This window comes from Malurus melanocephalus, unplaced genomic scaffold, assembly GCF_030028575.1.
Source record: "Malurus melanocephalus ecotype Western Australia unplaced genomic scaffold, MMel_1.1 scaffold_287, whole genome shotgun sequence".
Taxonomy (NCBI): Eukaryota; Metazoa; Chordata; class Aves; order Passeriformes; family Maluridae; genus Malurus; species Malurus melanocephalus.
Genome location: NW_026623519.1, coordinates 554184 through 568005, shown reverse-complemented (window position 1 = coordinate 568005; position 13822 = coordinate 554184). Strand labels below are relative to the sequence as shown.

The 13822-nt window shown below is 43.8% G+C and overlaps 1 protein-coding gene across 1 annotated transcript in view; it reads right to left on the bottom strand.

Moving 5' to 3' along the window:
* PIGU (phosphatidylinositol glycan anchor biosynthesis class U) overlaps positions 1 to 12666 on the bottom strand; it is a 19432-nt gene extending 6766 nt beyond the window's left edge. Inside the window, exons 1-9 of the mRNA XM_057376671.1 lie at positions 12430 to 12666; positions 10725 to 10789; positions 9456 to 9515; positions 8565 to 8627; positions 7215 to 7324; positions 5503 to 5603; positions 3520 to 3617; positions 1229 to 1383; positions 560 to 703 (exon numbers count right to left, since the gene is read on the bottom strand). Coding sequence (XP_057232654.1) covers positions 560 to 703; positions 1229 to 1383; positions 3520 to 3617; positions 5503 to 5603; positions 7215 to 7324; positions 8565 to 8627; positions 9456 to 9515; positions 10725 to 10789; positions 12430 to 12559 — 926 coding nt within the window. The 5' untranslated portion in view covers positions 12560 to 12666. The remainder of the gene's footprint in view (positions 1 to 559; positions 704 to 1228; positions 1384 to 3519; positions 3618 to 5502; positions 5604 to 7214; positions 7325 to 8564; positions 8628 to 9455; positions 9516 to 10724; positions 10790 to 12429) is intronic.
* Positions 12667 to 13822: the final 1156 nt, after the last annotated feature.

Genomic DNA, 13822 nt, shown 5'->3' with positions numbered 1-13822 from the left:
GCACACAGTTACACCCGCACACAGTTACACCCGCACACAGTTACACCTGCACTGCACCTTCCAGCTCTGCCTTATTCACCAGAAGCAATCAGCACCTGCACTCTGACAGTGATTTGGAGAAACCCACAGTAACCCCTCTGGTGCACCTGATGTATCCAGTGCAAGCCAAAGGATAAATTTACTGAGAATCCAGGCCTGTTAATGGATGTTTTTATCAGAAAGAAGTCAATTAATTCAGATAGGAAAGTCCCCAAGTTTCCACTTGTTTTCTGTTCCAGCTAGTTCTTGCTTTCTGACTACAGTGGCTTATGCTGACAGGGAGCAGGCACTTCTACAGCCTCCATCTCTGCTGCCTCTTTTGATGCTTGCAACAGAGAGTTCTAATGCAGAGCCCCAGTCACCCTATTTAAGAGGAACAGAGCTGAAACTATGGGAAATGAGGAGGACAGGCTCTGTTAAAAATCTTTTTCAGGCTTGTAGATCAAGACATCTGACTTCACCTTAGAAGCTTCCACTGGACAACTTAAGAGTAAAAAAAGTAGCAGAGAAACGCACTCACTTTAACTTTATTGCCAAGGGAATGGTGTAGAAGAACACATTGATTTGAAACACGCAGATGAAGAAAAGACTAAAGTGTTCAAACATCTCTGCAAAGAAGTACCAGAAAAGGCCAATATTGGGTGTCAGGTCTGGAACAGAAAGGCTGAAATTTGAAAAGAAAGTAATGGTAAATGTTYAAATAGTTGTTTTTCACTGCCCTGCTTCTGTTGCATTAATTAATCTAATAACAGCATTCTACTGGATGGAGTRCCTAAATTATAAATCCATGAAAGATAAACCAAAGGGGTGAAAATGTGGAGAGCAGATTTAAATTCTGCTGAGGAATCCTTCCTGATAACCCAGCAGAATTGAAACCATTCCCAAGCAGACATTTCTCCTGAGAGAAGTATTTCCCAACCATGGTAGCTCTACAATCAAAGTAATTTTCAATCACTCTAYGGAAAACTTCTCCTGTCTTTAATATCTGGCTGTTATTTATTTAAGAGAAATTGGAATTGTCTAATAGTTGCTTTCCTCCACATATTCTTTCCTTTCTTGCACTRCCAGTAAATCACAGACCCCATACTTCCTGGGACAGCCACACACCTGTGTGTGATAGGCAAGAAAAAGCCTGGGTGGGGAGGGTGAGGCCATACAGAAAATCCTCAGTAAGRATTCTTATACTTACATAAACCCATAAACAGATGGGATAAAATCCCAGGAGTTGAGGAGGAAGAAGGAGAGGCAGATGATCACCACCAGGCTGCACAGGTACAGGGATGCATACTGCATGGTGTAGAGCCAGAAACTTTTGCTTTTCAGTTTGATTGGTATGAACTGACGCTGAAAGTGAAACAGAACCATCAAGAAAGCCTGAGTTCAGAACATCATTTTAAATTAATGAAAGAAAGCATCAAACATTTGCACTATGGCACAATTTGCTTGCTGTTCTTCACTCTGACCAATTGAGTCATACACATTGCATGTATTCCCACAACTGTGTTCCAAAATACAGGAGCACAGTTGGTCATTTCTGCCTGTCAGGAGTCACTGAAGTGAGCACATCCACAGATGTGGATGCACTGGTACCTCAGATGCACCAAGTGCCGGTCTTCTCCTGCACGAACCCACTCCATGGGGTGACYGAAATCCCTGTTCCACAACCCCCATCTCATGGTGCTACTACACAGCCTGGCACTCCTGCCCTGCTGAAATCAGTGAAAAAGGACATCCACTGAGTTTCTAAGCACAAAGGAGCCTCTTGGAAAGCTGGATTCTTCAGACAAAGTCCTGTCACTGCCACATGTTCTTGACACAAGCCAATCACAAGCCCTTGTCATGTAACCTCCCACTCCATCAGGTTCCCTGACTGCCTGGGTACAGACAAATACACACAGAGGCCAACACCTTTGTGAACTGCTCCACATTCTGCAGCTCCAGGTCAGTAATGGGGCTTTTCCATTTGGCCCTGGACTTTGCAGTAGCAGATGAGCAGAGAACCACCCTGACTGCCATGGGCTCTGTGTAAAGSCCACTGGGTTTCCTCAGTCAGGGTGAGTTTAACACCATTTGGTGGGATAATGTAAGCAACATTACCAACGATTTTGGGCAGGACTGATTGGAAAGAGTGGGAGAAAAGTGATTTAATTCTGTACAAAAAATGCAGGAAAGTTCATTTACAAATTTAGATAAAAGGACACACACTGGCATGATTGCCTTTAAAAGCCACAAATTAGGCAACCACGTATCAAAGCMCTTACTGTTTGTGAATGCAATGTACAATGCTTGCACTTTACTCTCAATTTACTTCAACTGAAGTTAAAAGAGAACAAACTAGACCAAAATACTAAATATATAAATTCTCCTAAAAATYATCAAACTGAAAAAGCAACACTGACTCTGCACTTCTTCTCTTACAAAGAGAAATAAGAAAATTTCTGGAAAAAATGTAAGAGACATTCATGTCAGACATTCAAAGAAAATTAATTAGAACTGACTCCCATTCTATCTGGAAGTTCAGAGATCTGAGAGTAGGCTAGTTAAATAGTTAAGACAAGCTACAAAAGTCACCACCAGAAGCAAACAAAAGAGACTGGTGAAACACAGAACAGCAGCATTTTAAAATAATAATTTCAAATTTTAAAAATTATCACAAAATAATCTGTGAAGTGAGCTGAGCCTCTGCTGGCATCACAGCCTCACCCTGCTACCATAGCAGAATAAAATTAGCAAGGTCAGCCCTGTGGGATTCAGGGTCCTGTTAATGGAGAGGGAGAAAGGACAACCAGCTTCCTTCCAGAAGATGCCTTTTGCCATTACACCCCAAGCCAGCATTTTCAAACTTCTCTGTGTCTAAGCCCCTCAATGCAAAGAACAGCACTTGTCGGGTTACAGAATGTTTGCAGTGGTAGCAGCAAAACAACAGACCTTGAAAGTCAGACCTATCGCCTGTCCCTGCTGCGGAAGAAGCCTTGGAATTAGTAAACATAACTGATCACGAGTGAAGTAGGTAGGCCACAAGAAAAGTTTGTAACCACCAGTTCACGCTGGACTAAAAGGAACACTGCTACTGTAAAGGGTATTGTTTACCTAGTGCCACAAAAGGCAATATTCTGAGACAAGATAATTGACTGGAGTGTGCTGTTGTGTAGAATTAGTTCCAGGTTAATTTACAATTCATAAGGAATTTACTACTGCACAATAAACATCTTCAGATCTTCACATGGCAATGTGGAGTCTGTGCCTCAGTCATCGCTAGCACTTATTTAGGGCAAGATAAACACTACCCAATTCTGTACATGATTTCCCACTCCCTTCTCTCCATAYGCAGGCATTCCCGGAAATTCAGGGTTCAAACTTGCCATGGCTTCAGGAAAGTCACTTTTTCTGAAACTCTGCACTTGCCTGACTCCCCTCTCGAGAACTGTCCTTGCACAGCTACAGGAAGACAACAGGTACCAAGAGYTGGAAATCACCCACCTGCAGAAGGTAAAGCAGTGCTGGAGCAAAGAGGGTGAGAGGGTAGAGTGACTGGTATGTTGCTAAGGCCAGGAACACAGCACTGAGGAAGGCACTACCTGCAAAGAAAAAAAAAAAAGTTAATTTAAGGRACTTCTATTACAAACAGCCTCACAGACATGAAGTCCAAATGGGAAGAAACACCACCCTCTTCAGGGACCCACAAATATCAGGACACCACTTAAAGGAGTTTTTAGCAGAATGTACCCTGGAGGGTGTCCTCTTGTTAACATTTTGAATGGAGAARGACTCATTCCACAAGAAGGAACTGGTGGCTGGTTTGTATCTCCTACCATTCACACACAGAAAGAGATCCATATAATTCAGGCTATATGAAGTCCTGGCAGCTGGCTGCTGTTAATGCATGGGAATGCATTCACTTAAGTCACATCTGCAYGTAAGAGCTGCCATACTGGGCATGCTGGATAACCTCATCACCACAATGTGTTGGGACCTCAGCAAAACTCTGAGCAAGAGAGAAAGCAAAGTCTGCAGCTGAAGGAAAGGAGTGGTATCAATTCTACTRAACCAAAACCAAGGCATAGAAAGGATTGGCACAGTTTTCCAAGTGATTGTATAAATATGAATGCCTTTATTGAGGCAGCTTTATTTGAGGTGTCTCATGTTGAGCTCAGTGTTGAGTACTCCCATTTCTCAACTACCAACATAAATTAAGTCCAAAAGATCTCAGGTTAAACAATGAAAATACARATGCCCAGTGCAGTAGCCTGGTTGTAGCTACAGATGTGGTGGAAGTCCTCCAAAAAAAGAGCTCAGCCAGAAAGTGCCCTGACTCAGTGCACTGAACCAGCCAGCAAACACTCAGAGAGCTCCTCTCTGCTTCCTCCTTTGAAAGAGAAAATACAGGGTTACCTGGTRTCCTCTCTTCAATTACACCCTCCTGACAGAAACCTTCCTATCCCGTATTTTACCCAGTGTTCAATTCTGCACAAATCTAAAGAAATGATTCCCAGAAATCACAGTCATAACCTGATATGCTCTTTTCCCACTTTAGGCCCCAGGCTGCCACAGTCCCACTCAGGGACCAAACAACTGGTCTTAGAGTGTCAGTGAAAAGTTAAAAATCAGTTTAGTWAAACAGACCCCACTTGTTTGCTATTGCAAATGCTTTTAAACAAAAGTYCCTCCTGGCTCAATTAGCCAATAATTATAGGAAAACTTTCCTTTGGAATCGCTGATAAAAACTATCTATATCAGCATTCTTTTTGTTTGGTTTTTTTTTTTTTTCAGTGCCTGGGTCTGGGCCTTGCTGGAGACAAGAGATCAGACTGACCTTTCCTCTGATCCAGCACAGAGCTCCTTAAGTCACTAGTACCAATCATATCTACTWAAAGATTTTAGGATTGGAGAGTCAAAAAAGAAACAGAAAGCTGCCATTATGCACAAAATGAAAGAAGCAGCRATTCTGATGTAATCTACTCAGCTGGGCTGGTTTGGGTCTTTCATTACTGCTTCTGCTTYCCCAAAGCTCAATTAATTAATTTCAAACCATGTCTACAACTGTGAATGAAAGCCAAATAGCTGCAGGCAAATGCTTGCTTTTGAGTGAAAGTTCAAGGATAAGCTTTGAAAATAAATTGTGCACAACACTTTAAGTATATATTCATGTACAAAAGAAGAGCAACAGAGCTCTCATGTCCTGCAACACAGATCTATTTCYTCCTGAACAGAAAACTATTTGAAGCCAACCAGGAAAAGCAGTCAGTTTTTAGATAAAACTCCTGGGTACATTGAGGTGAAAGTAAGTTTTGACTTGACTATAAAGTCTCTTGAACTCCTGAATACATGTAGAACTTTGACCTTGTTCCAGTCCKGTTTCTGCTGTTTCAATCACATCTGTAAAGTTCCCCTGGATTTAATTTTTGCTACATTTCCAAACTTTCTAGAAAGTCACAAAGAACCCTTTTGTCTTCACTGTGTTACCTTTTATTGTAGCTAAAATGAAGAATGCAATGACAGAGTTGTTGATGGCACAGGTGGACTTTGCCACACAAGACATCACAGTGTAAGGGTTTAACAGGTAGCTGAAAAAGAACAAAGCTCAGGTTACATTCAAAGGAGACAGTATCTAATTAAAAAGATGTTCAGAGAAAAAGAAAAGATGCACTATGCMTTTTCTTTCTGTTTATTTACATTTTATCATCAGCAAATTAACTGAGCTCAAGAAGTTCTTTAACCTGAGGCAAAAACCAGACTTCTGGATTGCAGTCTTGGGCACAGGGGCTACAGGGAGCCCGCTGCAGAAATGAGACATTGGGAAGATGTCCAAAACGCAAGTTCTGGCCTAGAAAATGACTACCAGAAATGTTCCTTGCTTTGCAAAAACACTGTACATTTACTCAGTCAGATCCAAGATTATTGGATCCAAAGGAAACTTCTGCTACTCACATCTACTGCTTCTGAAAAAGGGTAAGAAGAAAACAGGATAGCAAGAAATCTGAGACATGAGCAGAGTTTCACGCAACCCAACAAATCTCCTGCTATGGCAGAGCAATCATTTATGTTCACCACAGCACGACTGAGCACAAAACCTGCCAGCTATGCATGACTGGCAATTTTTAATTGGAATTATGGAAAAAYGCTGCACAACTTTACACTCTAGGATGCAGCCACACTAGCTATCAAGGATGCCAGSTCCTTTTGGAAATAAGAATTATAATAATCTAATTGAAATATGCTCAGAGCAAAGAAAAAGGTTTGAAGGATTACTAATACAGTAAGTATGATAATATACTGATCAGACTTGCCAATAACWAAATTACTAATCAATCAGTAGACAGGGCTGCTGATTTCCTAATTCTTTCTTTATATTTTCCTACTTCTCTGGGCCCCAGTCTGTCTTTTTAAGTGTTTCCAGAAGGCCAGGCTACAGCAGGACAGGTACAATTTAAAGCCAGCTTCGATGTGGCAATGTGCAAAACAGTTTGCAATTTACCCACTTTACCCTTCTAGCCATGGAGAATGTGCCATTTAAAAAATTCATATGAAAATAAGAAAAAATGGCAACTTAGCTAATGGAGAACCCTCTCTGATACAGAACAATTTGGATAATTTCTTTGTGTCAAAATATCAATTAAAAATTCTGTAACAGTAGGTACCTTGCTTGGATATTATTTATTTTAGCTGAAGCCTTCTGAAATAAAAAAAAAATAGTATAGAGGAACACCAAGACATGAAATTAGTAAGTATCATTAATAAGTATGATAGTATCTTATGCAATATGGAATATCCAAGTTGTGATATTCCGTATTTTGTCCAGCTACTCAAAAATTCTAACTTTTTTGAAGACACCATCTGGAAGGCACAGAATCAATTCTGATAATATTCATACAGGCAAAATAAACGGGAATGTGATCTGTGCAGACACAATGTTCTTRTTACCCAGTTAATGACCTTATGCTGCTGAGCCTATCTCCAAGGGCCTGAGTGAATTTACTTGTTGGCAACAAACACATGGAAGTGCATCTGCTTTCCACTTTCAAACTGAGCATTCAGGGTCAACAGGAAATTTAGAATTTCCGGGRAAAAGAAACCCAACTTTGCACAGTTTTTGAAGGCCCAAATGAGATAAATAAACCTCAAAGGGTGCTGATGAACCAAAGCAGCCTGCTGCAGCCTACAAGAGCAATACTTACAATAGTGCTACCTTGAGGGGGATGTAGTGCATCTCCATGGGTGTCTGGATGAGTTCAGCCACATCTGGTGCATATTTATCCAGTTCTATTAGGAGCTTCTGCTTTTTGAACTGAACAAGGGAGAATGATCAAAGACTGTCAGAAGAGGAAAGTCATTATTCTGTACTAGTTGTGTAATTCTATTTCATATTACTCAGCCAGTTACCTGGGGTTTCTATTACTGTGGAGCATATCCAAGCACCTGGTGTGAGCAAAAACTTTTGTTATGGGAAGAGATGTAAAGAACAAAAAACCMTATCTTTTCCCAAATACTTAACAACTGAAGTGAGAGTCAGGAGAAAGCAGATAATCCCTACTTGTTTAAACTTCCTTAATGRCCTGTGTCTAGCTCTTGACACAGCTAACAGTGAATTCACCACATTCAAGTTCAATATCCCAATCTTCCTAACACATGTCTGGATCTCTAACGAAAAGCTGACTTTATAAATTCACTGTTCAACACACAAGTCCCTAAAAAACCCAGTCTCATAAATATGCAGGCTTTGCTGTTTTGAAGATAGATACCTTTAATTTCTCTCGTTCTATGAGGGTCTCTACAAAGACAAAGGAGAAATCTGAAATATGAACTGACTGAACTATGTCATGGTGAGACAGAAGGACAGAGATCCTGGCAGTAAATKCTCAACAACCAAAGTAACCCACATGGGATTTTTACATGCTTGTAGTTCTACCCTGAGTTATTCCCTTAACCTCAAAGTCAGAGGACAAAGAACAACCATGAAGCTGGGTGGGAGACCAGAGAGATGCTGAAGAAAATGCAGTCTCTCCRTTGACATTAACATTGAATCCCTGACCTCTGGAATTGCACAGAGCACAGCACTGCTTACACAAAATGTTCTTTGAGAGCTGGGAGGAATCTCTGACCTTCAAACACAYACCCTTATAATTTGAAGGGAACAAGTAGTATTTGATGTCAGACTTTCACAATGTTCACTAGAATTATTTATGTTAACTAACAACCATTAGAAGGTTTCATTCCTTCCTTTCCACATTTCTAGTCTGTGTATTACCTCATGCTGTGTGCAAAGAAAACACTCTGCAAGGCAGAACACCCTGGCTGTAGATCTGCACTGATCTCCACTCACAGTGTGTAGCTACAGACAATGTAATAGTGCCTCATCAAAATTTAAAATACCTCAGTTGTTTACCACATATAGTCCTGTTTATTATTAAAACATGATTAACTGCAACAAGAACTTGACACTGCATCCTCTGGCATGTCTTTTCTTTGGCTCAAGATAATTATATTTGCTGGGAGAAGAGGACCAGCAACACTGGAAGTCAGCTTACCACAACTTTGTTGAAGTCCTGGATTGCCAAGTAAAGGGCAACAGCAGTTAGCACATCAGTTATCTAAAAATGCAAGGGATAGACTGATTGTAAGCAAAATAGACAAATGGAGAAAAAGATATTGGACARCATTTACCAGGAGTTCTCTTTTGACTCGGCTCAGGGAAACAAAACACAAGCTTTAAAAATCCTCAAAGGCTGATTTGTACAGTGCCTTCACATACCACCACTTCACCTTGAATGCATGAGRTGTATCAAAAATATTTATATTCACAAAACAAGAGAATGGGGAATTAGAAGAAAGAAATTGTTCATGGAAAGCAGCATGMAAGTGTAATAGAGAGAATCAATCACTGGTGTAGTGAGAGCACAGCAACACTGGGGCAGTGTTGGTTAAACCCACCTGGCCACCAGGGCAGCCAGACAAGGACCTGAGGACAGAGGCTCCACGGGGGACCATGTGCAACCAGCTATAGGATTTCTGTTCTTCTGAATTATGCAGAACTCGAAGAACAATTTACAAGAGACATTTGGGGGATTAACTGATCTGTGCTCCTTGCAGGTCTGGGGTATGGCAGAGAGAAACAGCAGTGTAGGGATTAGGCTGGGGGGACAAAGTATTTGGCTACCCATAAGAGATAACCTTTGAAATCTGAAATGACACCTTCCCATCCCTCTGTGGGGATACTTATCTAAGCAAGAACTCACAAAAATGAAGGAATATGTACAAGGGAAAGGCTTGAATGTGGGTTTGTGCAGGTAAAGCTGCCTTTGTAATTAAGCCTGTGAGCTCAGCAGGAATCTGAGGTACAGGGAGGCTGAAAGACTAAAAGTCACATTCAGCATTTCCCTGAATGGGACCTTTCAAGAGGAGCTTCTAGGAACACTTACCATGAACACCAGTTCAGCATATTCAATCAGGAAGTGAAAGAGATAGATTATCAGTGGAGTCTGAAACAGAGCATAAAGRAAATCCATGTCAAATGCTGTCCAGATAAAATACTGGTGATTTAATGAGWYAAACTACAACAGTCAAGTAGTTCTACAAGACACYGCCAAAGGTAATTTTCTTTGGCCTCTTGTCCAATGCTGGTACTTCAGAGCAAAGTRATTAATCAAAACACACTTACTGTCCTTTTTGCTTGCAAAGGCCTCAATGCACTTTTCAAAAGACACCATCAACTCTGAAAATTGTATTCTATTCTAACTTTTCAATTATACTACAATAGTGGTAGACTTACAATAGAAAGCATACAAAGACTAGCTTTAAAAGTAATTATTTTCTAGAGAATCTATTTTTTTTTAGCTTGTCTGCAAGTACTTTAGAAATATTTCATACATAGATGGTTCCACTGTTGAACCAGTTGTTTASATGAGTCTTTCATAATGCAAAAAGAAGAAAGCATGTTAAAAACATAAAGAAGTATGGTTACAGTCCTATTACTCCTCTTACTCCTACAGCTTTTCCCTTCTAAGGTAAGAGGAAAAGCATGTTTCTGAATTATTTCCATCACACAAAAGCTTAATCTGGAAGCACTATATTTACATGCTGCAAATTCAGTCTTCACTGTAGGGAAMTAAATTTATTGAAAAGAAACCAGTTTTCAGAGGATACCAAGTACCCGCTTCACCCCAGGTGACTCTATGTATGATTGTACCTTCATATTAATAAGACCAGTTGAGGGCACAAAACCCCACAGGTTCTTAACTGCTTTTGGAGGAATGAGGTGTTTTTGAGATGAGGAATAAATAAACTACATGCTTGTGCTAGTTTTAGGATTTCTGCAAATGCAGAGACTCCGGGTGCTGTTACCCAGTAAATCCTATCAGAATCCCAGTGACTCTGTCCCTGCTCTGTGCTGACAGAAACAGCAGGACATGAACAGASTATTTGACTTATTAGAGAGTTCCCCTGTCTCAGAGTTTATTTATGCAGAAACAAACATCACAATGTCTGTCCCTGCAGAGGGAGTGTGCTGGGATTACCTAGATTTCCTCACACTGGTCACTGCACAGCTCTTTCTCAGACAATCACACAACTTTGGCTTCTCTGCAGTCTTTGGGACCAGACAGGCTCCTGGCCTTCTCCAGGCTGCAAGCAGCCAAAATGAAACCCCTGCCACTGGAATATCACATTTAAAACCAAGCATGCACACCAACCTCATGAAAAATAGCTCCAGAGTACGGTGAGACTCCTAAATCCAGCAGAGCCAATCCTTCGACCACTGAAACAGACAAAACACCTGCATTAGACCCCTGTAATGTGGSAAGTGAGAGATCTCATGATGGTAAAACTGCAGTTTTCAAAATACCAACACTCTYAGAATTTCATGGAATGGGTGACACCAAACTTCCCAGAGCCAACAGCCAGCCATAACCGATTCTCCCCCAATTCTGCCATGCACATTCCTGCATGGGCACTCCTCACCTATTTATTTGTTTCAGCTAAAAATGGTCTAGATTAAGTCTTTTGCATTTAACTCTATATAAATCACATGCATGATATCTCCTCCTTTTGAGTCATCTATCATGTGATATATGGGATCTGTACTGGAGAAGCACTTAATTCCAAGAGGATAATCATAACATAATATAGAATTTGAACTGCTTTGCCTCATTAGACATGGAGAGGCCTAAAATGTCCAAAATCACAAGGGAAGAACAGAAATTAAACATATTGCCAGGCAAAGTTAAAAGCTTCCTCTCATTGAAAATTCTTGACCTTTTACAGCCTTAATGCAGCTSCTTCACACTCATAGTTACAGCTTGCCCTGCAATGCATGTGTGTGTTTTTCCACAGAATCTCCACCCTCCTGAGCACAGAGGTTCCCTGGGACTGTGTAGTATGCAGTGAAAGGGGCTAAGGGACATGGTTCCATTTGTTCAGCAGGAAACAGGCWGGACACTGCAGGAAAACACAAAAGGTGCCCAGTTCAGTGACATGCTGGGGAAGTAGATTCTGGCTGCCACAAACTTCCCGTATGGTAACAGCCCAGACTTTTCAGGATTATYCCAGTTTTCCTACTTTCTATCTAGATACCGCCCTTGATGCTCTAAGGTGGTATTTAGAAAGATTCCACTGCCTGGGAAGTAAGAAGTATTACATACAGTGGAGCAGAGGCCTCAGGTCATCAAATGCATTTCTACTTTTGACCCTTACTATTCTCGGCCACTCTTTCCCACCCGAAAACTGAAAATAATTTTACCTGCATAATAACGGGATACCAAAGGGTTGCCTTTACAATAATTTAAGGCTCCTAATAGGCTCAGATGCTGCAGATGACTGCCATTGAAAAGTCCCCATTACTCTGTACCTCACTCAGCCTTCAGAAGAGAGTTTGAATCGCTGCGTAACATGTGGGGCCACCAGCTGACCAAGGGAAATGAACTGGGGGCCAGACTGTGGTATTCTCACCACGGCACGGTGCCTGTGCAGGGACAGCGGTACGGAACGGGCCCGGTCGAGGCTGCTGGAGCCACACGCTCTGTGCCGAGCCGATCACGGCCCCTTTCTGTACGTGCGCGACACCATCAGTGTCCCCCACCAGGCGACGTCCTCTGCCTCCAGCCCCGCGGCCCTCCCGCCCCCCGCAGCTGCCAAGTACCGGCTCCTCCAGAGCAGAGCTGCCCAGGGCCCTTTCGTGCAGCTCTGGTTCGGGCCCGGGCGAGCACGGCCCTGCCCTGCCCTGCCCTGCCCGGGGTGCAGCCGAGAGCCCTCCCCACGGGGCTGCTCCCAGCCCGGCGCTCGGCCGGGGGTCAGGCCCTGCCCGCCCGGTTCGGGGGGTCCCGAAGCCCCGGCTTCTCCGCGCCGCCCCCGCAGGGCTCGACCCGGCCAGAGCTGCACGAAGGGCTCGCCGGGCCTCACCTCGCTTCCAGGCATTTAGCGGGGACGCCACCTCGACCCGCTCGGCGATGAAGGCGGCGACGCTGGAGCGGTAGAGCGCGGCGCGCACCGTCACTGCCGCCAGCACCACCAGCACCAAGGGGGCCGCCATCCCGGCGCGCACTCCGCCGCTGCCGCCGGCTGTAGTTCCCGGGCGGCACCGGGGAACGCGCCGCCAATGAACCGGCCCGCCCGGGCAGACTACATGTCCCAGCGGCCCCTACAACACCACCTCGCGGCACTACTCGGAGCTACGGCGGCCGCGAAGGGGCTAAGTTAGCCGGAGTGCGAAGGCCGCGGCCGCTTGGAGGTGGCCGGGGGAGGTCCCGCTCCTCATCCCCTGAGCTCCCCTGTCCTGGTCATCCTTGCCCAGGGCGCCCACACGCGACAGCCCCTCCTCAGCCCGAGGATARGGATGGGTCCGTTCTCGAGTGGCATCCTGCTCCTCGCGGGCCGTCCCTCCCGCCTGTGGATCCGAAGTGCCTCTGGATGGCAGCTCTGCCCTGCTGGGGTRGGGCCTTGCGGGCTGGGCCCAGCTCGGACGGGGAGCATCGGTGGCTTCTGAACTTTTTGGAAATCCCCTCAGATGGTTCTTTATTTCAACAGGTCTTTCACAGCCCACCGTGGTGTTTGCCCGCGTGTTTGCTGTGGCTGTGGTGAGAGTTAGGGCTGTTGTGAGGGCACTGAGTGCTTGTAGCCCTGTGTGGTTTCAGAAGGCTCTTGGCAGACTCAGGTTCTCAGTCTGTGTGGTTCCAACAGCTCCAGAGCTTAAGAGTTCTGGGGAGACTTTCGCCCACCTGCCTTCCCTGAACTTTCCTGCTGTTCTCCAACAGGAGAACATAACTGTTCCTCCGTCCCCATCCCTGGCTGTGCACAGCACATTCACACACTCGCACAAAAAAAAAAAGCCTTTACAATGCTTAATCTGAATGGAGACAAGTGGAAGGAAGACATAATAATCTGATAAAAATTGAGCAACAGTGGAAACACATTTCATGAGGTATGTGAAGACAGCAATGTTTMATGTAATTAAAAATAGGATTTTCTGCGTGTCCTGGGATTGCCACTGAAAAGAGCTGGATAACGTCCAAGTCAACRTTTATGTTGAATTTATGTAGCTTCRGAGCTGGAGAGTTGCACCCACCTGCAGAAATGGAGAAAGGCTGAATGCCTCTGGGTCCTGGTCCCTAAAGGCCCAGGTGACACAGCACATACTGTCCCCAGGACTGGAGAGACTGGTGGGATGAAGTGGTCAGTCACATACACCCTCTGGACCACGGCTGCTTAGAACATGAATCCCTTCATGCTACAAAACCAGCTTCAGATGGTCCCAGGGGTGTTTCCTACTGTGCTCACTCCCTTGCCAAGGTTCAGC